Raw genomic sequence first — 22,704 nt, forward strand, 5'->3', positions numbered from 1 at the left:
CACCGCTAAAATTTTCCAAAAGGATTTCAGGAGTTTTTTCATCATTAAAAACTCAATTTTCCATTATATTCAAACACAAAAACTCCTGTTCCATAGAAATCATTCAAGATGGATATGAGCCTAGATGATATAATAAAAAGCAAGAAAATTGCCGTGGCCCCATCCAAACGATTGTAAGTTCTGTGTCAACCAAAATCAACCAACGCATCAAATGCAGCAAGCAAGCAGCAGCAGGATTTTTACAACAATAAGAAAATGGCGTTGTGAATGAAAAACAGATATTTTGAAAATCATAATCACATTTTCTTAAAATTTTCTCTTTCTTTTAGGGCCGTAAAGAAACCACCATTGAGGAAAACATTAAATAGGCCGGCATTTAAAGAGGCTGCTCGCATTACAGATGCTCGTATGAAAATCATACAGAAAAATCGTGCCAAAATTCGTGATGCCAGAGATAAGTTGGTCGAAATAACCCGTAACAATGGTGATGTACGCAAGAAGTTGTCACAGAAACAGGATTTGATCGTGTCGAAGGCACCATATAAGGCTAGCAGTTTTAAATACAGTCGATTGGGTGGCGGTGATGTTGGTGGTCGAATTGGTGGTAAACTTGCAGCCGATGCTGGTGGTTTGAAGACCCGCAATTCTGGCTATAAGACATCATTGTCCACGGCATCATTGCGCCGCAATGAGGTATTGGAAATACCCCGTGGCTATGTTGATTATGATAATATGGAGAAAATGGAAGAGGGTGAGTAAGGGTGAAATGTAGATTTATTTTTATTTATTTAATAGATGGTGCATTTTGGGAAGAGAATATGATAGCTCATTACACCTATACATACGACACCATTTTTGGAAATCTCAAAGTGTAGTCTATCATTTGGGAGAGTATCGTTTTTGAAAGCTCAAAGTGTAGGCTATCATTTGGGACAGTGTTGGTGAGGGAATATTGATCGAATTTAGAGGGATTAAAAAACCGGGTCCAAAAAGTTTTTTAAAGTATTTCTAAAACGGATTGAGATATCCCCATTATGTCACCAATTATGGCCTTAAAATTAATACCCATTTTGTATGAATCGGTTCCGCAGAAACGGAGAAAATTCATAAAACGGAATTTCCACTTACGGACAGAGGCCAACATCGGTTACATGATAGATTCTCCTTTTAAACAAAATAGTATCAAAACTTCCAGGTAAAATGAGCGGGTAACCGGGTACGTACATCAAAAAAAAAAAAAAATATATATATATATATATATTTCCATAATCAATTCACCACTCAATATAAAGGTATTAAAATGAGCAAAAATCATAGCAAACATGAACGGCGCCATTGTGGTTTGAGAATGTAGTTGATCGGCTATGGAATAGTATTTAAATCTATCAGAATGCTATCCCGACTGTAGCCGATGCTGGTGGCATAAATGTTAATTCCGAGTGGTTATAATCCATCTAAGATCAAACTGGTTCTGTAGTCTTCATTCGTATTGGGACGTACTGTCTGAACGATATCAGGCCTGAATGTGGACTAGGACCTCACGGTACTCCTTCTTTCACAGAAGGTAATTGCGAGTGGTTATAGTTCATCTAAGATCAAGTTGGTTCTGCAGTCTTAGTTCATATTGGGACGTACTGTCAGAACGATATCAGGCCTGAATGTGGACTAGGACCTCACGGTACGCCTTCTTTCTGTATATGACTGTACCCGATGCTGGTGGCATAGAAGTTAATTGCGAGTGGTTTAGTCCATCTAAGATCAGACTGGTTCTACAGTCTTAATTCATATTGGGACGTACTATCAGAACGATACCAGATCTGAATATGGACTAGGACCTCGCGGTACGATTTCTTTCTCTATATGAAATATGTGTACACGTTTTCTGACAAAATTGTTTATAGTTCAACGAATTGGGTTCTGATTCATACTTAGAAATAGATAATCCCATTATGGACACTGTGCCTTTTGAAAATTTCATGCCAATTTTATTAATTTATTGCAATACTTTTAACTATATTATTCATAATCATTTTTATATTTCAGAGGAATATGCAGCTGCCACAAGACTTAGCCGTACCGTCAGAAATGACATGGTCTACGACCTTGGATCTTCATCATCACGACGTTTAGATAGTTGGGGCACCGTACACAATGATCACTACGATCCATTCGATGTTTATGAAGTTCCTCATAATGCACGTCATGAACGTCGCCTATCACCTGAATTACCACCACCACCAGCAAAAGGTATTCTAAGATCGTCATCGCTGCGTGATCGTAGCCCCGATCCCTACCAACGACGTTATCCAAGTGAACATTCATCACATCTATCGTATGAGATGCGTTCACGTTTAGAGCGTGCCCCAGATCCACATGCTTCCATGGGTATTTTCTCAAATCCCCTGACACCACCATCACCACCAAATGGTTCATCGTCATCATGTGGTGGTCTGTCCAAATCATTGTCATCATCATCGTCGGCGTCGTCATCAGGCTATCGTATAGTTGTTAGTAATTTACATCCCAGTGTAACACAATCGGATATTAAGGAACTATTCGAAGATATTGGTGAATTGTATGATTCGCGAATTGTTCGGCCTGGTGTAGCTGAAATTATTTATAAGTCATTGGCTCATGCCGAGAAGGCCGTAGATACTTATCACAATCGTCAATTAGATGGTCAACCAATGAAGTGTCTTTTGGTTAATCCCAGAGCCTCGAATAAACCCACAGCACCTGCAATAAGAACTTCAAGGTAGGTGATGTGGAATTGATTTTTTTATTATTTTTTTTTAATTTTCTGTTGTTTTTCTTTCTTACAGTTCACACTCATCAAATAAGACTCCCCTAGAGATTGATATAGATGCTTTACATAAAGTGCTTTTCCGGCGTCATTAGTATTGTATTTTCCATTAACAAATAAAATAAACAACAAAAATGAATCAACGGCAATTTGAACATTCATAACATTCAATAAACAATTATAATTACCATTTTTAGAATGTATATGTAAATCCTGTTCTTGCGCTCTCCATTTCTATATGCTTACAAAAATGCATTTTCTCCATGCTATCTAACTAAATTTAAACAATTTTGAATTATATTTCTAATATCCTTAACTTTGAACAAACTATATATTTAAGAAGATTCTTAATTATTTTGTAATTTATTACCTCCGATGATGACTATGGCCCCCTCTTTTAGTTTATTTGTTTTCTTTGATTATTTTTTTATATTTTTAAGAACATTTTTTGCTACAAAGCTTGCCTTTAGACGGCGTTTATGTTTTTTAAGAATTTGTTTCGATTTTTTTTTTCACTTCCTTGTTTCGCCTTATAGTTTTTAGTTATACGAAATTTATTTTTTTTTCAATTATCTTACCCGAACATTATTAATGTTAGTCTAGAATGTAGTAGTATTCATACTTCATTGGAAAATATGCAATTCAGGTATCCTAAAAAAATTCACATTAAAGATTAAATTAAAACATAATTATTTAATAATAATAATTAAATATACATATGTATAACAAATAAATAATAAATACATAGAAATGTAAAGAAAATAAATATTGAGATTTTTAAATGTTTGGAAGAGTATTCCAAAAAGTTGAATGCCCTTCACAGATCCGTGGATTTTAAATAATATTTTTTTGAGGGACCATCTCCAAAATAGGCGTGATTTTTAAGGAATATTTTTAACCACAGAAGTGATTAAAAAACATTTTTCGGGGAAAATCTCAGAGCCGTGAATTAAAAAAGAACATTTTTCAGGGACAATGCACAGGCGTGGCTTTTTGGGGACCATCACAGAGTAGAGATTTTTATACCCTTCAACACACTGTGATATAGAATATGCATAGAATAACCAAAGTACAGGTCGCATTTATGATTCGAATTGGATGAAATTTGGCATAGCTCATTTATTTGGCCCAAGGACGAACCCTATTGAAATTGGAAAAAATCGGTTCAGATTTAAATGTAGATCCCCTATATAATTTAGTCCGATTTAAGGTAAATGGTGCAACAAAGTCCCAAAATATTTTTCGATTTGCACGAAATTTGACATAGCATACTGAATTGAACCTAGAATGATGTGCGCTAAGTTTCGTAAAAATCGGTTCAGATTTAGATGTAGCTTCCATATATATTTTCGTTCGATTTATGGTAAATGGTGTACCAAAGTCCCTAAATATCTTTCGAAATGCACGAAATTTGGCACAGCGTACTGAATTAAACCTATATATTAAACCTTATATATTTTCGTCCGATTTAAGGGGACCCCCCCATTCTCGGTGTCAAAAATTTTTTTGATACAATTCGAATCTACTCTAATTCTACAATGTTCCTACAAAATTTCAAGTGAAAATCTCAAAAACTCTTGAAGATATAGCCGATTTATTGTGTCAGCATCAAGTGACGGCTAAAGGGCTTCTAAAACTTTAAACGCGTTTTACTCAAAACGAATGGCGGGCACGATAACTCAAAAACTAATAATCCAATCGGTTTCAAATTTTGACACGTTTCTCTGGGAGTGTGTAGCTCTCGTATGAACTAGGATAAAGCCAATCGGTGAAGATCTTCCTTATTTTTTAACTTAGTTTGTGGTAAAAAATAGGCGATTTTCCATAAAAATTTTTTCAAAGTTCCGCCATTTTGTTAATTGTTGTGCGAAGTCAATAATCCTAGTTCATACGAGAGACAGACAGATTTAGATATAGGTCCCATATATATTTTTGTCCGATTTAAGGTAGATTGTGCACCAAAGTCCCCAAATATTTTTTAATTTGCATGAAATTTGGCATAGCGTACTGCATTAAGCCAAGAATGATGAGTGGTGAGTTTTGGAAAAACCGGTTCAGATTTAGATATAGCTCCCATATATATTTTCGTCCGATTTAATATAAATGGTGTAACGAAGTCCCCAAATATCTTTTGATTTGCACGAAATTTGGCATAGCGTACGGAATTAAGCATTGAATGATGTGTGGCAAGTTTCGTGAAAATCGGTTCAGATTTAGATATAGGTCTCATATATATTTTCGTCCGATTTAAGGTAAATGGTGCACCAAAGTCCCAAAATATTTTTCGATTTGCACGAAATTTTGCATAGCGTACTGAATTAAGTCTGGAATAATGTATGCTAAGTTTCGTAAAAATCGGTTCAGATTTAGATATAGCTCCCATATATAGTTTTGTCCATTTTATGTAAATGGTGCACAAAAGTCCCTATATATATTTCGATTTGCACGAAATTTGGCATAGCGTACTTAATTTTGTGCAGAATGATGTTTGCTAAGATTCGTAGAAATCGGTTCAGATTTACATATAGCTCCCATATATATTTACGTCCGATTTTATGTAAATGGTGCATCAAAGTCCCTATATAACTTTCGATTTGCACCAAATTTTGCTTAGCGTACTGAATTGATTCAGGAATGATGAGTGGTAAGTTTCGGGCAAATCGGTTCAGATTTCGGCATAGCTCACATATATACTTTCCTCTGATTTTATGTAAATGGTGTACCGAAGTCCCTATATATCCTTCGATTCGCATGGAATTTGGCATAGCGTACTGAATTGAGTCTAGAGTGCTGTGTGGTACGTTTCGAGAAAATCGATTCAGATTTCGATTGAGACTTGAATGACATTATTGCGTTTCGTTGAAATTGGTGCAGATGTAGCTAGCTTCCATATGTATTTCGAACGGTTGTCTAATTGAGATTTAATTTTTAACAGTGCGACGTACCGAATAGCGTGTATCATGTTCCTTCGAGGTAACATTGACATGGAATTTTATACCCAAAGTGCACAATATACCTAAAGTGGTGAAGGGTATCATATAGTCGGCCCAGTCCGACTTTACTACTTCCCGTACTGATTCTAATTTTTAGTGGCCACCTGAGAGGCTTAAATTTTTTTAAGAACTCAAGTATATTCCCATACTTACCCAATCCAATATTTATATTCAAGTAAAAACAATAATGAAATTTGATTTTTTTGTTAATTTTATTTGACTTTTTTTGTAATCATTTAAAAATATATTTTTTTATTATTAAAAATACATTACTTTTGAAGAGAATTTCTTTGTTAAAAATACCTTGGTTGGTTTGAGAAAAATAAAAAAATATGACCACGAAAAATAAGAGTTCATAAACTTAAACAAGAGATATCAGTGTGAGAAGAAATTTCAAAATTAACAATGCAAATATTCCAAAAGTTTTGGATGAGTTTTTCGAATCACTTAGCAACTAATCCAGTGCATCCTCAAATTTCTTCTCACTCTTGTAACTCTCTTTTAAAAAAATGAAAATTTTGTTTAATTGTATGTCTTAAATACACTTAGAAGCTAATCAGGACTTTTATTGCAACATTTTGCTCTTATTAAAAAAAAGTAATAATAAAAAATCTTAAAATCTTGCATGAAGAAGAATAGAGAAGTACACTTTTACAAAAATCTCCAAAATGAGGGGGGGAAATCAAATCATGAATTAATTTCCACACCCACTCAGAGATGATTAATGTCTTTAGTTTTTTTAGTAGGTTTTTTGTTGTTTTGTTTTTTTATAAAAGAGGATGTGTTTTGTTGTTGTTGGTGTGCATTTACTTAAAAGTTACGCACACCAGTACCATAATTAGCACCGCCGGCACGATTTAAAGCTTCACGGAAAAGTTCAATGTCCAATTCATTGTCAACGCCAGCCTGCAGTTCAACAGCGAAGTTCTACAAAATGAAAACAGAGAACGTATGATTAATATTGATTTTGTTAATTTACACCGATATCGATTTAACTTACATTTAGCACATCTTTAATAATAGCCTTATCCGTTGACATTTTAGCCCTTTGTATGACACCGACATCCTGTCCGATCCAGGTGAGGAAAATGAATTTTTTTCTCTTGGACATTTCATCGCCCATTTGAATGCGAATATAACCGAATGCCCGTTCGTTGTCACCGAATTGTTGGCGGAACTCTTCGAAGCATTGACCGCGCACGGAGCAGGTTATTCTGGGACCATCGAATTTAAAAACGGCCCTGGAGGAAAACAAGAAGAAAAAATAACAAATTAGAGATTATTTAAAAAAACAATGAATAATTATTTTTAAGGTCATATCAAGGCGTAGAATTCTTAAAAAGTATTTTTCAAACGCCCTCTTTAGGCGAAAATTTTTCGGACTAAGGACCATCTCAGAGGCTTGGATTTTTAAAAATATTTTTCAAGGAGGAGTGGATTTTTTAAAATCATTTTTCAGGGACAATCTCAGAGGCGTGGATATTTTAAAAATATTTTTCATTGAAAATCCCAGAGGCGTGAATTAAAAAAATATTTCCGTCCGTCCGTCCATGTATTTTTGTGAACAAAGTACAAGACGCATTTATGATCCGATTTTGGATGAAATTTGGCATAGGCCCCTTATCTGGCCCAAGGACGAACCCTATTGAAATTGGGAAAAATTGGTGCAGATTTAGACATGGCTCCCATATATATGTTCGTCCGATTTCATGTAAATGGTGTACCAAAGTCCCTATATATCTTTCGATTTGCACGAAATTTGGTATGACGTACTGAATTAAGTCTATAATGATGTGTGTTATGTTTTCTGAAAATCGTTTCAGATTTAGATATAGCTCCCATATATATTTTCGTTCGATTTAAGGTAAATGGTGTACCAAAGTCCCTATATATCTTTCGATTTGCACGAAATTTGGCATAGCGTAATGATTTAGGTATAGAATGATGTGCGTTAAGTTTCATGAAAATCGGTCCATATTTAGATATAGTTCCCATATATGTTTTCGTCCGATTTTATGTAAATGGTCCACCTAAGTCCCTATATATCTTTCGATTTGCACGAAATTTAGCATAGCGTAATGAATTAGGTCTAGAATGGCGTGTGTTAAGTTTCGTGAAAATCGGTACAGATTTAGATATAGCTCCCATATATATATTTTCATCCGATTTAATGTAAATGGTGCATCAATGTTCTTATATATCATTCGATTTGCACGAAATTTGACACAGGGTACTGAATTAAGTCTAGATTGATGTGTGTTCAGTTTCCTGAAAATCGGTCCAGATTTAGATATAGCTCCCATATATAGTTTCGTCCGATTTAATGTAAATGGTCCACCTAAGTCCCTATATATCTTTCGATTTGCACGAAATTTGGCATAACGTACTGAATAGAGTGTAGAATGATGTGTGCTAAGTTTCATGAAATTCGGTTCAGATTTAGATATAGCTTCTATATCTGACCAAATGAAAAATGTAGTATCGGTTGCAGAATGACATGTTTATGCATCCAATTTCATTTTACTGGTCCTTTAAAAATGCGACATCTGTTAGGATTCATCTGTTGAATATACCCAAAGTGATGAAGGGTATCATATAGTCGGCCCCGTCCGATTTTACTACTTTCCTTACTGGTTTACAATTATGTTTTTGAGATTTGTATAAAATATTTTTTTAACGATAGAATTTGTTAAAAAAATTGAATTTTTTATTTTTCAAATACGTTTTAATACCCACCATTCTGTGTCTGTGAGATCTGAACGCACATCTTCATATGCTTCACGTATGGCATCCTTATCCAATGATGTAGCCATGGGCATCTAGAAAAAGAAAATAAAATCGAATTAATAAAATCCATATGAAATTAATTTCAAAATTAAAAAAAAAATGAAAGAAAGAAAATAATAAAAAACTAAAGGAAGTAAAACGATGTTAATCTAAAATACAAATTAACGGAATAATTTATATGAACGTATGTATGTCCGATCAATGTAAAATACAACAAAAAATATTACTTCCTTTCAACACAATAAAAAAATCAAAACAAAACAAAAATCGAAATAAATAACCAAAAACAAATATTTATATTTCCTTGACGATAGATGATGACCATCATCACCAACCTACCCGCCGTCACCACATAGCAGATAAACTCCAAACGGCAGACGTCAATGAAATTTTTGATGAGTTGACCGACGACGACGGTACGTGATAAACTTGAAAACTTCATTCAGTGTAGCTAGGCGTTGTGACCAAAAGCAACGTAAAATATATGACTACAGGTGAATGCATGTGTGGGATGGGGGAGAGCGGAAGCAAGGAAGTAAGGGAGGTTCGGAGTATATGTGTGTGTTTCAAGTTGCAACAGATATTGTGTCGGTGCATCCGAGGCCGCCATATAACAAAATGTAATTTCAGTTCAGCGGAATATAATTGCTCACCTAGAGGCCCACACACACATACGTACTTTATATACCGGCAATAATTCAATACCCAAATGCTTACAAATCAAAATTGTATTTTATTTACGACTCACAAATAATAAAAAATATATATATATATATATATATATATATATTTCACTTTTGGAGAAAAATCCATACAAAGTGAAAAAAAACCTCAAATGCCAATTTGGGTTATAAACAATTAAAAAAAATCGAACATAAAATTCTAATAAATATTTTTCTATTGTGTGTAAAAGCTAAAATGCCTTATAAGGCAATATTTGAATTGATTGGCGATGAAAATGCATTTTGGGGGAATTTATGATTGTTTTTTTTTTGTTTCCTTAAATGTTGCGGATATTCAGGGCAATCCAGTAGGTAAATAGTTCGTTTATGGAATTTTTTAAAATTCCACAATAACACCCTTTACCTTAAATGTTTACAATTTCAAAATAATACTCCTCCCTCCCCCAGAAATTCCATGCGAAATCCCAAATCCCGAGTTCATTGTAATTATTACCTTGGTTTGCATGGCAGTAACACCTTACTTCGTAATGTTTTTTTTTCTGCAAGATTGCATGATTTTTTCATTATGGAAGTGTTGCATTGTTTTTGGTGTTGTTTGAAATGTTTTATAACTTTTGTTTTGAATTGTTAACAAATTGAAACTTTCGTTTTCAATTTCATGGCGTTGAATTCGTATTTACGGGAGTAATTTTATATTTGTTTTAAATGGATTTTTATTGTTGTTTTTATGATATTTTTTATGTGTGGAGTTTTATAACCCTATTGAAAGTGGGGAAAATTTTTTAGATATAGCTCATATATATATTTTAAATGGTGTAACAAAGTCTCAATATATCTTTCGATTTGCACGAAATTTGGCACATCATACTGAATTAGGTCTAGAATGATGTGTGTTAAGTTTCGTGAAAATCGCTTCAGATTTTGATATAGCTCCCATATATATTTTCATCCGATATAATGTTAATGGTGCACCAAAAACCCTATATGTTATCGATTTGCACGAAATTTGGTATAACGTACTGAATTAAGTCTAGAATGATGCCTGAATGAAGTTTCGAGAAAATCGGTTCAGATTTAGATATAGTTCCATATATTTTTTCGTCCGATTTAATGTAAATGGTGCAACAAAGACCCTAAATAGCTTCCGATATGCACGAAATTTAGCATAGCGTACTGAATTAAGAGTAGAATGATGTATGCTAAGTTTCGTAAAAATCGGTTCAGATTTAGATATAGCTCCCATATATATTTTCGTCCGATTTAATGTAAATGGTGCACCAAAGTCCCTGTATGTTCTTCGATTTGCACGAAATTTGGTATAGCGTACTGAATAAAGTCTAGAATGATGTCTGCTAAGTTTCGAGAAAATCGGTTCAGATTTACATATAGCTCCCATATATATTATCTTTCGATATGCATGAAATTTGGCTCATCATACTGAACTAGGTCTTAAATAATGTGGGTTAGGTTTCGTAAAAATCTGTTCAGATTTAGATATAACTCCCATATATATTTTCGTCCGATTCAATGTAATTTGCACGAAATTTGGCACAGCGTACTGAATTAAGCCTAGAATGACGTGTGCTAAGTATTGTGAAAATCGGTTCAGATTTAGATATAGCTCCCATATATATTTTCGTAATGGTGTACCAAAGACCCTATATGTTTTTCGATTTGCATGAAATTTGGCATAACGTACTGAAATAGGTCTAGAATGATGTGTGCTAAGTTCCCTGAAAATCGGTTCAGATTTAGATATAGCTCTCATATATATTTTCGCCCGATTTAATGTAAATGGTCCACTAAAGACCCTGTATATCATTCGATATGCACGAAATTTTGCACAAAATACTGAATTAGGTCTTGAATAATTTGTGTTAAGTTTCGTGAAAATCGGTTCAGATTAAGATATAGCTCCCATATATATTTTCGTCCGATTTAAGGTAAATGCTGCACCAAAGACCCTATATGTTCTTCGATTTGCACGAAATTTTGCATAGCATACTGAATTAGGTCTTGAATAATTTGTGCTAAGCTTCCATATGTATTTTCGTCCGATTTAACGTAAATAGTGCACCAAAGTCTCTATATATCCTTCGATTTGCACGAAACTTGGTATAGCGTACTGAATTAAGTCTAGAATTATGTCTGCTAAGTTTCGTGAAAATCGGTACAGATTTAGATATAGCTCCCATATATATATATATATATATATTTGTGTCCGATTTTAAGTAAATGGTGCACTAAAAATGCATAGCTGGAAAAGGCGACGTCTCTTAGGATACATATGTAGAATATAGGGTATCATATAGGCCCAGTCCGACTTTACTACTTTCCTTACTGGGTTTTCAATGTATATTGGATTTTTTAAAATATAAAAAAAAATTTTTGTTATTTGAATTTTGCCTTGTAAGGGCAGTGATCATTTGAAAGGAATAAATACAAGTTATCAACGTACGACATTTGTAAAGCCACATAGCCCAATATGCCTGATGAGCCGCTTAACCAACGGCGAAACGCGTCGCATAATGGTGGGTACGTAGGTTCTTCTCCTGGCTTTCCTTTTCATTGCAAAACTTAGATCATCAAGCTCGACTCGAAAGAGTATAAATAACCACTTAAAATATAAAAAAATATTAATATTTTTTATATTTTTTTCGATCTATTCGAGTTTTGTAATATATAAAATATTTATACAAGCAAGAGAAACTATTTTTTTTAAACATTTTTAATGGGCAGATTTTTAAAAATATTTTTAGACGTTTGGTTTACGTTTGGTTTTTTTTTTAATATTTTTCAGGAGTATATTTTAAAGATATTTTATAAAAAATATTTTGTTTTTAATTTTTTTATTATTTAAAGATATATATTTTAAATATTTTTTATTTTTAAATATTTTTGTTTTATTATGTAAAATTTTATAAACATATATTATTTTTTAATTTATCATTTTTTTATATATATTTTTTTATTTTAATTTGAATAATTTTAATTTACAGAATATTTTATGTTTGTTCTTTCTTCTTCTTCTAAAAATGAATTGCTCCATTGACATGACAGACATTCATCTAGACATTAATTCATTTTTATAGTTCCGTTTTATATGAACAAATAAAAAAAAAACAAATTACAAACTAAAGAAAACAAAGAAGTCGCCTTCTTCATCAGACATTGTCGTTCACATTTTATGAAACTGATTTTAAAAATAAAAAAATCTCCTCCAACACCATACTCATTATCAGAATGATGACTATTATCGTCCCAGAAATGACAGAGAGAAGAAGAAGAGAGCAAATTACAAAACTTATATTGGAGGGATATGTTTCTGAATACAACAAGAAAAAAAAAAAATAAAAAAGTATTTACTTTGCAATATCAATATTGATGAGAGACCATGCATAAAGTGCGTGAGTTTTGCGGATGAGCAATCGACCAAAGGCCTTGTCTTTTGCCGAAATACAAACACATATACACACTCACAAAAAGCATCGACGACGAGGAAATAGTGTAAATTTCAGACAAAATATTTATGGACAGCAGTCAGTTTAACAGTTTGTGCACAGCTATAATTATGCAAACAAAATCATTTATTTTTACACAGAAAAACACACATATATGTATATCCTTGGACCCAAGGGAGCATGGGGAAGGAGGGTTGCCAGTGAAACAAACGCATGTCCAAATGTTTGCCCATGAGTCATAAGTAAATGTGAAAATGCATTTGTTATTCATCAACTATGGGATTATATAGTCTCAAAATGAAATGAAAAATTTAAAATGTGTTTTTTCTTCTTCTCTTGTTCTTCTTATGAATTCAACAAAATTTTGGTATCCAGACTTTTATTTAGTTTTTATTATACTACTTGTGTATTTTATTATAAATCTAGGAGAATAAATGTCATTCAGCTGTGAAAAATGCAATTCAGCAAAATTTTGGAAGCAACTGTTTGAAGGAAAATTGCATTCAGCAATGGAAAAATGGTGGCGTAGGGGATGATAGATACTAAGCAACGGCTCTGATTGGCTTTAACATGACGAAGTCCAGGCTTATCTTGGTCCCTCTTTCATCTGAATTATGGACACAGACCTCCTCGCGGTGCCACCTGGGGTAGCTATTTTCATCCCCCCATGAAGTAGTGAGCAAATATGTGCCGCGAGTTCACCCATAAGAACTATAAAAAATGGGTTGCCCACTCTCGTATGTGACCGCTGCCCTAACCATGAGATTAAAATCCTGCTAGAAAATTTTAATACCAAAATCGGAAGGGAAAATATATTTTTCCCCACATCCCACAACGACATGAGGTTGATTGACTTCGCGGCAGCAAAAAAATGGTAGTTAGCAGCACCAGATTCAAGCATCTCGATATACACAAGGCCACCTAGATGTCTCCTGATCAAGCAACGAGAAATCAAATTGATCATGTTGTGAAAGACGGAAGGCAATCATCCAGTGTATTAGACGTTCGATCGATTCGAGGAGTAAGGAGCAAGACTTTTGCAAACATTTTGACTTGCTGGCTCACTGTGTAGAATATGCCCCAGAACCAATAAGAAATGACGGTAGCCAAGATGTGGCCAGGATAGCAATCAATCGGCTGAAGAAGAATAAATCAGCAGGTACCGATGAACTATTAAAGTCTGGTGGCCGGCAGATGCTTGTTAGGAGCATATACCAGCTGATTTGTACAATTTAGCTAGATGAAGGAATGCCCAACGATTGGAACCTCAGCATCATGTGTCCCGTGCACAAAAAAGGAAACAAGACAAAATATGTGCCAACTATAGAGGCATAAGTGCCCCTCCCATCGCATATAAAGTGCTATACGACATTATTGGACCATACCAATAAGGCTTCAGGCCTGACAAATCCAACATTGACCAGATTTTCACTCTGCTCCAAATTCTGGAAAAATAACCCTCGAAAAACACATCGACACATTCCACCACCTTCGTTGACTATAAAGCCGCACCCGCTTTCGAAAGCCCCATTCCGCTCAGAGGTGTTTAAAGTAATGTCTGCGTTCGGAATTCCTGCAATATTAATATGGCTATGCAGCATAATTTTAACCTGCACAAAGTCAGCAGTTAAAGTCCGAAAGGACCTTTTGGAGCCCTTTAAAACCGAACGAGGTTTCAGAAAAGGTGACAGTTTAACGTGTGACCTGTTTTGGCCTCCTGTTGGAAAAGGTCATACGAGAAGCAAATGTGAACAGCAAAGACACACTGTACACCAAACAACACATGTTGATCTTCTACTCCGATAACATCGACATAATGGGTCGGTAATTGCGAGTAGTGATACGTAGTCGAGCGCAAAAGTCGATGGCGAGAAGACTTAGTTGATGGTATCAAAGCGCAAGACGTCTAGTAGACTAGGACCAATTTTGGAATTTGGGAACTACAACTTCGAGTTTTGGCCAACAGATGCTACTATGGTCTAAGTAAGCCTTTCTGAAGCAGGGTCACCTCTCGCCAGACCAAACTCACACTCTACAAGACGCTAAACGAGTTCGAAATCTGAGTATGTCACCTTGCAGATATGTCCTTCTAATGCAATACAGCTTAGTATAAACTGTTGTAAAGTGTTTTATATTCCGAGTCCTTGTAATGAGCTTAAAGCCAACAACTTTAACTAAATCCCCAACGACACTACACCTTCAACTGTAATAGAAATAAAGCACACCAACTCCCAACAAAGGTGCAAAGGAAGTTAGGAAGGATATTTAAAAGGTTAAAACAAATGTGTCACTTATTATTAATCCCGGTGTAATGAGTAACTATGACGGCATATCCAGACAAATTACAATTAAAACAAGAAACTTAATACACGATTTAACCTGCCAACGTGACCTGACAAGTCTTCTGACACTTGTCCTTTTAAGGATATGTTTCGTGTTTCCGTTTAAGGATGTAGAAAATTAGCACGACTAAGGTGTGTGTGCACACTAAACGACAAAGAAAACGAAACAATAACTAAGAAAACATAAAATAATGAATGACCGATCCCACCCTACCCCGCCACAACTACAACTTATGAATGAATGACAGCAATGTCGTCTTCCAGACCATATGTAAAATTATGGTTTTCGCAATAAAAAGGGAGCGTTCCGCTTTTTCTCTGCTTCTTTTTTTGTTGTTTTAGTGAACAAGTCAAGAAACAACTACTTTTAAGAAGAAAAGAAACACAACTGTAATGAATTTCCATTGAAACCCTCCCGCCATTCTCCATGATTATGAGCAAGCGAGCGAACGAGCAACCAATGCGAGTCATGTTTGATGATTCAGAAATGTTGATAAAATGAAATTATAAAAAAAAAACATAAAGAAATAAAATGCAACCCCATATCTCCCCCGCCATCGCCTTCTGTGTCCATTTTGATGTGAGTCGGCCACACCAGATAATACTGCATTCGCTGGCCCAGGCACACATGTGTTCCATTATACAAATAAATGAACATTGCCATTTGAGGATATGGCATGGATATAATATAGGTTTGATTGTGAGTCGTTTTGAGAAATTTTTGATTTTGGTCGGATTTTGAATTTTTGGTCAAATATTTTATATCAATTTACTTTAGCCTTACAGTCCTGACATAAATATGTATTTATATCCTTCACCACACTGTGGTACAGGGTATTATGTCTTTGTACTAACCTACCTTCCTCTCTGCACAAATGATCATCAAGCGAAATCGCAAATTACAAATTTGGTGGAAAAAATTGTTTAATTTTGAAACAAAAAAAAACTGTTTAATTTTGAAATGTTACAAATGGCAATGACCGGGTTCGCTTTGTTTGTTTTCTTACTTCGTGTTGTTGTCATCGTTGTACTGTTTAATCAAACTTCCCAAAAATGTCGATACAAGCTGTAATACAAATAAATGAAAAGATTTCCTTTTGTTTTGTTGGCTTTCTTTTGTTAAATCAATTAAATTGAAATGTTTTCTCGTTTATTACTACCACGCCTAAAAATAGACGGGGGAACAACCAAACAACCAATTTGATAAAAGCCATTCTTGTTGTTGTCATTCGAACAATGGAAACCAATAGTTAATAATTTAATTAAAGTTTAAATGCCGAGACAACAAAATAATAATTCTGGGTTGTTATATATTTTGATAAGTGCAAATTTGTTGTCTGGTTTTTAAAGGTTTATGGGTTTTCTGAGGAATTTTTCATATATATATATATACATATATATTTTTAGATATTATGGAATATTCCCATCGCACATAAAGTGCTATCTAGCGTGCTGTGTGAACGACTGCAGCCAATGGTCAATGACATTATTGGACCATACCAATGCGGCTTCAGACCTGGCAAATCCACCATTGACCAGATTTTCACTCTGCGCCAAATCCTGGAAAAAAGCCCGAAAAACACGTCGACATATTCCACCTATTCGTCGACTAAAAGTCGCAGGCCTATCCGTTCAGAGTTGTTTAAAGTTCGGCTATGCAGTATAACTTTAACTGGCACATGATCAGCAGTTAAAGTCGGAAAGGACCTTTCGGAGCCCTTTAATACCGAACGAGGATTCAGGCAAGGTAACAGTTTGTCGTGTGACCTTTTTAACATCCTGCTGGGAAAGGTCATACGAATTGGAAGGGTGATCAGAAATGGCACTCTGTACACCAAACAGCATATGTTACTCGCCTACGCCGACGAAATCGACATAATGGGTCGAACATTGAGAACGGTAACAGTCTCCTTTGAACAAATTGAGAAGGAGTCTGCCAAAGTGGGTCTGGGAGTAAACTGCAAGAAGACTAAGCTGATGGTATCAACGCGCAAGACGTCCAGTAGACTCGGACCAACTGTGGAACTTGAGAACTACGGCTTCGAGGTAGTCAAAGATTTTATATACCTTGGTACCGCCATAAATAAAACTAATGACATCAGTTTTGAAATTCGGAGAAGAATAATGTTGGCCAACAGATGCTACAATGGTCTGAGTAAGCAACTCAAAAGCAAGGTCACCTCCCGCCAGACTAAACTCACACTCTACAAGACGCTGATACTACGCGTGCTGTTATATGGATCTGAAGCATGGGTACTTACGCAAGCAGATGAGGCAGCTCTGGGAGTGTTTAAGAGAAAAAATTCTCCGAAATATTTATGGGCCGTTCTGCGTTGACGGAAAATGTCGCCGTCGAATGAACCATGAGTTGTACCAGCTATTCTCGGACATCGGCATTGTGAGACGTATTGAGCTGCAGCGACTTCGTTGGCTAGGTCATGTTTTGAGAATGGATGAAGATGCCCCAGCCCAGAAGGCATATAAAAGCGAACAAGCTAATGGTTCACGTAGAAGGGGAAGGCCACGATCTTACAAATTGGAAAAACTGCGCCAAAGCCTTTACATTTCTTTCGATTTTCACGAAATTTGGCATAGCGAACTGATTTGAGTCTGAGATGATGTGTGCTCAGATTTGAAAAAAAATCGGTTAAGGTTAGATCTCATATATATTTTTGTCCGATGGTGCACAAAAGTCCATATACATTTTTCGATTTGCAAGAAACTTCGCGTAGCTTACTAAACTAAGATGTAGATATAACTCCCATATATATTTTCGTCCGATTTTATGTAAATGGTGCAAACAAGTCCATATATATCTTTCGATTTTCACGAAATTTGACATTTTGTACTGAATTGAGTCTGTAATGATGTTTGCTAAGTTTCGTGAAAATCGGTTCAGATTTTGATATAGCTTCCATATATATTTTCATCCGATTTCATGTAAATGATGCAAACAAGTCCATATATATCATTCGATTTTTACGAAATTTGGCATTTCGTACTGAACTGAGTCTGGAATGATGTGTGCTAAGTTTTGAAAAATCGGTTCAGATTTAGATATAGCTTCCATATATATTTTGGTGCACCAAAGTCTGTATATTTCTTTCGATTTCTACGATTTGGCACAGAATAGTGAATTGAGTCTGGAATAATGGTGGTAAGTTCGTAAAAATCGGTTCAGATTTAATGTAGCTCCCATATATATATTTTTGTCCGATTTTATGTAAATGCTACACAAAGGCTCTATATTCATTTCGATTTTCACGAAATTTGACATTTCGCACTGAATGGAGTCTGGAATGGTGTGTGCTAAGTTTCGTAAAAATTCGGGTCAGGTTCAGATATAGCTCCAATGTGCATTTTCGTTCGATTCCATGTAAATTGTGCACCAAAGCCCCTATATTACTTTCGATTTGCACGAAATTTTGCATAGCGTACTGAAATGAGTCTGGAACAGAGATGGCCTGTCAGAAACAGTGACGTAAATGACATACATTTCCGACGTATAATACGTCAGAAACGTCGGAAACCTACCCAAATCTATTAGGTTTTTGACAAAATAGCTATTTCCATTTGGAAATTACGCATGCTTTATCCATATAAAATTTCAAAATTTTCTTCTCGAAAAAATTTAAAAATTTTTATCAGTTCTAGTAAGGAATATTCAGATATATGTAAAAATAATATATATTCTTGTAAATAACTGTGTATGCTGATAATATTGATATAAATGACGTTTACTGCGTTTATTACATTTTATACAGGTATATGACCTTTTCGACGTTTACACCTTTTTGACAGTCGAAAACCTACAAATTCGTCACACGGACCATCCCTGGTCTGGAATGATAAAGATATAGCTCCCATATATTTTCGTTCGATTTTAGGTGAATGGTGCACTAACAAATATGATCATTTGAAAAGCCTTATCAAATCGAGAAATTCAAAATTTTAATGTTAAAAAAAATATTCAATTCTGACTAATGGTTATTAATAAATCTAATATTGATTGGGAGAAATCTATCAATCAATATTTTTTTATAAAAAAATTGGAATTCAATATAATTATAACGTAATTCTTGCTATTTAATTTTTATGTTTGAAAACTGAATTCTAAATCAAAAACAAAATCAATTCCAACACACAACAAAGCTTTCTGCTATCATTTACCGATAACTTAATTATTTTCAATATTGATTTGTGGTTAAAAACCCCTCTCAAAGAGGTGTTTCGTATCGTTTCTAGGTGAGTGTGAACCGTTACAATGGAGATGAGAACGAGACCGCCAACAGACATAACTGACGTTTAAATGTTTTCCCTTTTAAGCTGAAACCAAAATGCGTGTGAAAATTATAAAAAAAAAATTTGAAGGGGTTGAGGGGAGATATTTTGCCACTGAATAGGTGTCATTTTCTAAAACGATCACACACACACTCGAACACATTTTGTGGCTTCTGTTAATATCTAATGTCAATGTCAAAGCTCAGTTTCTAGGAGAGAAAATATCTAAAAGTTCCGATAGAAAAAAATACCACAAACAGACAAAAATCGAAAATGAATACAAAACAACGTATTAAGATTTAATTTCATTTGCAAAAAAAAAAAATGAAATAAAATTGTGGCAATTTGAAATGCTTTCACTTGAAACTGTGTATTGCCCACAATTGTTTTTGGTGTTGGCAGACAGGTTGGGATCAATGAAATAGGCATAGACATTCCAAACACAACACAAGTATGATGAAAACCAATGAAAGGCTTGATCATTTTTTTGAATTGTTGTTATTACAAAGCTCCTCCGAAACACTTTTGTTGTTATTGCTTGTAAAGTCTGTCATTATTTTTTTTTGTTGTTAAACATCATAAGCCTAAATGTTAAGCATCTATCATTATTTGTTAAGACTCTATCATCACTACCACCAAACATTAACGTAAAATACCATAATTGTCAACAATTTTGCTGGTGGTTGGCTGGCCGGTAGGCCTCAGCACCGCATTTTGACTGTGTGGCGGAGGCTACAGCAATTGTAATTGCAAGTTTGCACTAAGATGGTATTTGTTTAACCACCGATCGCTTCTTCTTCGTCTTTGTCACCATCGTGGACATCATTATCGCAATTATAAAAAAATTAAGATGTATTTAAGTTTTTAACACATTCGCTATATGAAAGAAAGTGTTTTGAACTTTAAATAAAAAACAGGTGTAAAACATGTTGGAAATGCGTAACGTAGGTTGGGGACCTGCTACATACAATGCAGGTTTAATGTACGCATATAAGTGAAGATTAAAAAAATATTTTTTGAGAGCCCATCATCTGTGCAAAAGGTATGAATTTTTATTAAAAAAAATTAGAAGGACCTGTAGGTGCTTTTTTAAGAAAACCTCACTTATTATGGCTATTTTTTAAGGGACCATTGACAATATAAGTGTGGATTTTTTATTGAATACTTTTTAAATTGTTTTCAGAACCATAAGTTTGGATCCTTTTAATAGATCATTTTTTTAAGGATTTTCTGAGTCATAATCGTGGATTTTTAGGATTATTTGAGGGACTGTCATGTCATATTTTTAAGAATATTTTTAAAGGGCTTTTAGAGTCACAAGCCTAGTGTTTTAAGAAATATTTTGTCGAAAAATATTCAGAACCTAAGGCACGACATTTCTAAGAATGCATTTGGAGCGCAAAAAAACTGAATTTTTCATTTTTTAATATTTTGAAGGGAGTTTTATAGAAAAACTAGTAAGGAAAACTCAAAAGTCGAACGGAGTCGACTATATGATACCCTTCACCACTTTGGATACATACAAGAGATGCTAATATATACGATATCCTGTAGATAGAACAGACATATAATATTTAGAGGACCATTGAAATGGAATGGGGCGAAACTAAATGTGTGATCTACGATATTTTTCATATCATTCTGAAATCTATGAAAAATTATATGTCAATCGGATTCTATTGTGTACTATTTGTATGAAATCGAGGAAAATAGTGTATGTGGAGCTATATGTAAATCTGGACCTAATTGAGCAACCGTGGCATATACCGTTTTGTATGCTGCAGCACAGAGCGCTGTCCACGTGGGCTCCTCGGTGCACCATTTACCAAAAATCGGACGAAACTGTATATTGGAGCTCTATCTAAATCTAAACTGTTTTTCTCAAAACGGCGTATACATTAATATGGATCTCTCTCAATGCGCTGTGCAAAATGTTGTATTAATCGGGCAATCATTGGGAGTTTGGGGCACCACTTACCAAAAAATCGATCCGAACCGACTTTCACAAAACTGCGTATACATCAATGTGGATCTATCTTAATGGAAGTTATATCTAAATCTGAACCGATTTTAACAATCCTTTGCAGACATCAGTTTGGAACTAATTCAGTATGGGAGCTATATTTAAATCTGAACCGATTTCAACAAAACTTCGCAGACATCAATATGGACCTTAACGAACATAATTTACGAAACTTAACACACATAATTCTAGGCTTTATTTAGTACGCTATGCCAAATTTCATACAAATCGAAAGATATATAGGGACTTTGGTGCACCATTTACATTAAATCGAACGAAATTATTTATATGGGAGCTATATCTAAATCTGAGCCGATTTTTACAAAACATCGCAGACATCAGTCTGGACCTAATTCAGTACTCTGTGCAAAATGTTGCCTCAATCGGACAAATATTGGGAGTTTGGTGTATCATTCACATAGAATCGGGCGAAACTATATATGGGAGCATTTCTAAATCTGAACCGATTTTCACCAAACTTAACACACATGATTCTAGACTTTATTCAGTACGCTATGCTAAATTTGGTGGAAATCGAAAGATATATAGAGAGTTTGGTGCACCGTTTATATTAAATCGGACGAAAATATATATAAGAGCTATATCTAAATCTGTACCGATTTTTATGAAACTTAGCACACATCATTTTAGACTCAATTCAGTACGCTATACAAAATATCGTGCAAATCGAAAGATGTTTAAGAACTTTTGTGCACCATTTACATAAAATCGGACAAAAATATATATGGGAGCTATATCTATATCTGTACAGATTTTTATAAAACTTAGCACACATTAATTTAGACTTAATTCAGTACGCTATGCCAAATTTCGTGCAAATCGAAAGATATATAGGGACTTTGGTGCACCACTTACATAAAATCGGACGAAACAATATATGGGAGCTATATCTAAATCTGAACCGATTTTCCTAATTACAATACGGTTCGTCATTGGATTAAAAAAAATAAATAAGTGACATGTGCCAAATTTCATCCAAATCGGATCATAAATGCGACCTGTACATGCATAAATCGACTCCGAATGTGATTCTATGCATATTCACAAAAGGAGCCATGGATCTATGTCGATCCCTTTTGCCTGTTACAAACATATGCACAAAGACATAATACCCTGTATCACAGTTAATTTTTTTAAGAACGCCTACATTGTTATGGCTATTTATATCAAGGGACCATTAGCGACATAGGTGCGGATTTTTATGAATAGTTTTGAACCATAAGACTGGATTTTTGTTAAGAATATTTCTAAGTGAGTTCAAGATCATTAAGGGACCATTTTTTTAATAATGTTGAGAAGTAGATTTTTTT

General features: G+C 34.5%; 2 protein-coding genes across 2 annotated transcripts in view; one reads left to right on the forward strand and one right to left on the reverse strand.

Moving 5' to 3' along the window:
- The first annotated feature begins 108 nt into the window (after window positions 1–108).
- LOC133338090 (uncharacterized) lies at window positions 109–2,916 on the forward strand. Its single transcript, XM_061546279.1, has 4 exons — window positions 109–173; window positions 330–751; window positions 2,044–2,755; window positions 2,823–2,916. Exons 1-4 carry the CDS (start codon window positions 109–111, stop codon window positions 2,896–2,898), a joined length of 1,275 nt encoding a protein of 424 aa, XP_061402263.1. The 3' UTR covers window positions 2,899–2,916.
- A 3,637-nt stretch (window positions 2,917–6,553) lies between these two features.
- Window positions 6,554–22,704, reverse strand: part of LOC133338101 (coactosin-like protein) — a 39,518-nt gene continuing 23,367 nt past the window's right edge. The window contains exons 2-4 of the mRNA XM_061546290.1: window positions 8,533–8,615; window positions 6,797–7,037; window positions 6,554–6,723 (exon numbers count right to left, since the gene is read on the reverse strand). Coding sequence (XP_061402274.1) covers window positions 6,607–6,723; window positions 6,797–7,037; window positions 8,533–8,615 — 441 coding nt within the window. The 3' untranslated portion in view covers window positions 6,554–6,606. The remainder of the gene's footprint in view (window positions 6,724–6,796; window positions 7,038–8,532; window positions 8,616–22,704) is intronic.

Source organism: Musca vetustissima, unplaced genomic scaffold, assembly GCF_032173495.1.
Source record: "Musca vetustissima isolate MV318-11 ecotype Yass unplaced genomic scaffold, APGP_CSIRO_Mvet_v1 utg2045, whole genome shotgun sequence".
Classification (NCBI taxonomy): domain Eukaryota; kingdom Metazoa; phylum Arthropoda; class Insecta; order Diptera; family Muscidae; genus Musca; species Musca vetustissima.

Bases quoted from the DNA above. Each gene is read 5' to 3' on its own strand.
- LOC133338090 (XM_061546279.1), top strand. From the start codon at position 109: ATGGATATGAGCCTAGATGATATAATAAAAAGCAAGAAAATTGCCGTG. The intron at 752-2,043 runs GTGAGTAAGGGT...TTTATATTTCAG, and splicing joins TATGGAGAAAATGGAAGAGG to AGGAATATGCAGCTGCCACA. The intron at 2,756-2,822 runs GTAGGTGATGTG...TCTTTCTTACAG, and splicing joins CCTGCAATAAGAACTTCAAG to TTCACACTCATCAAATAAGA.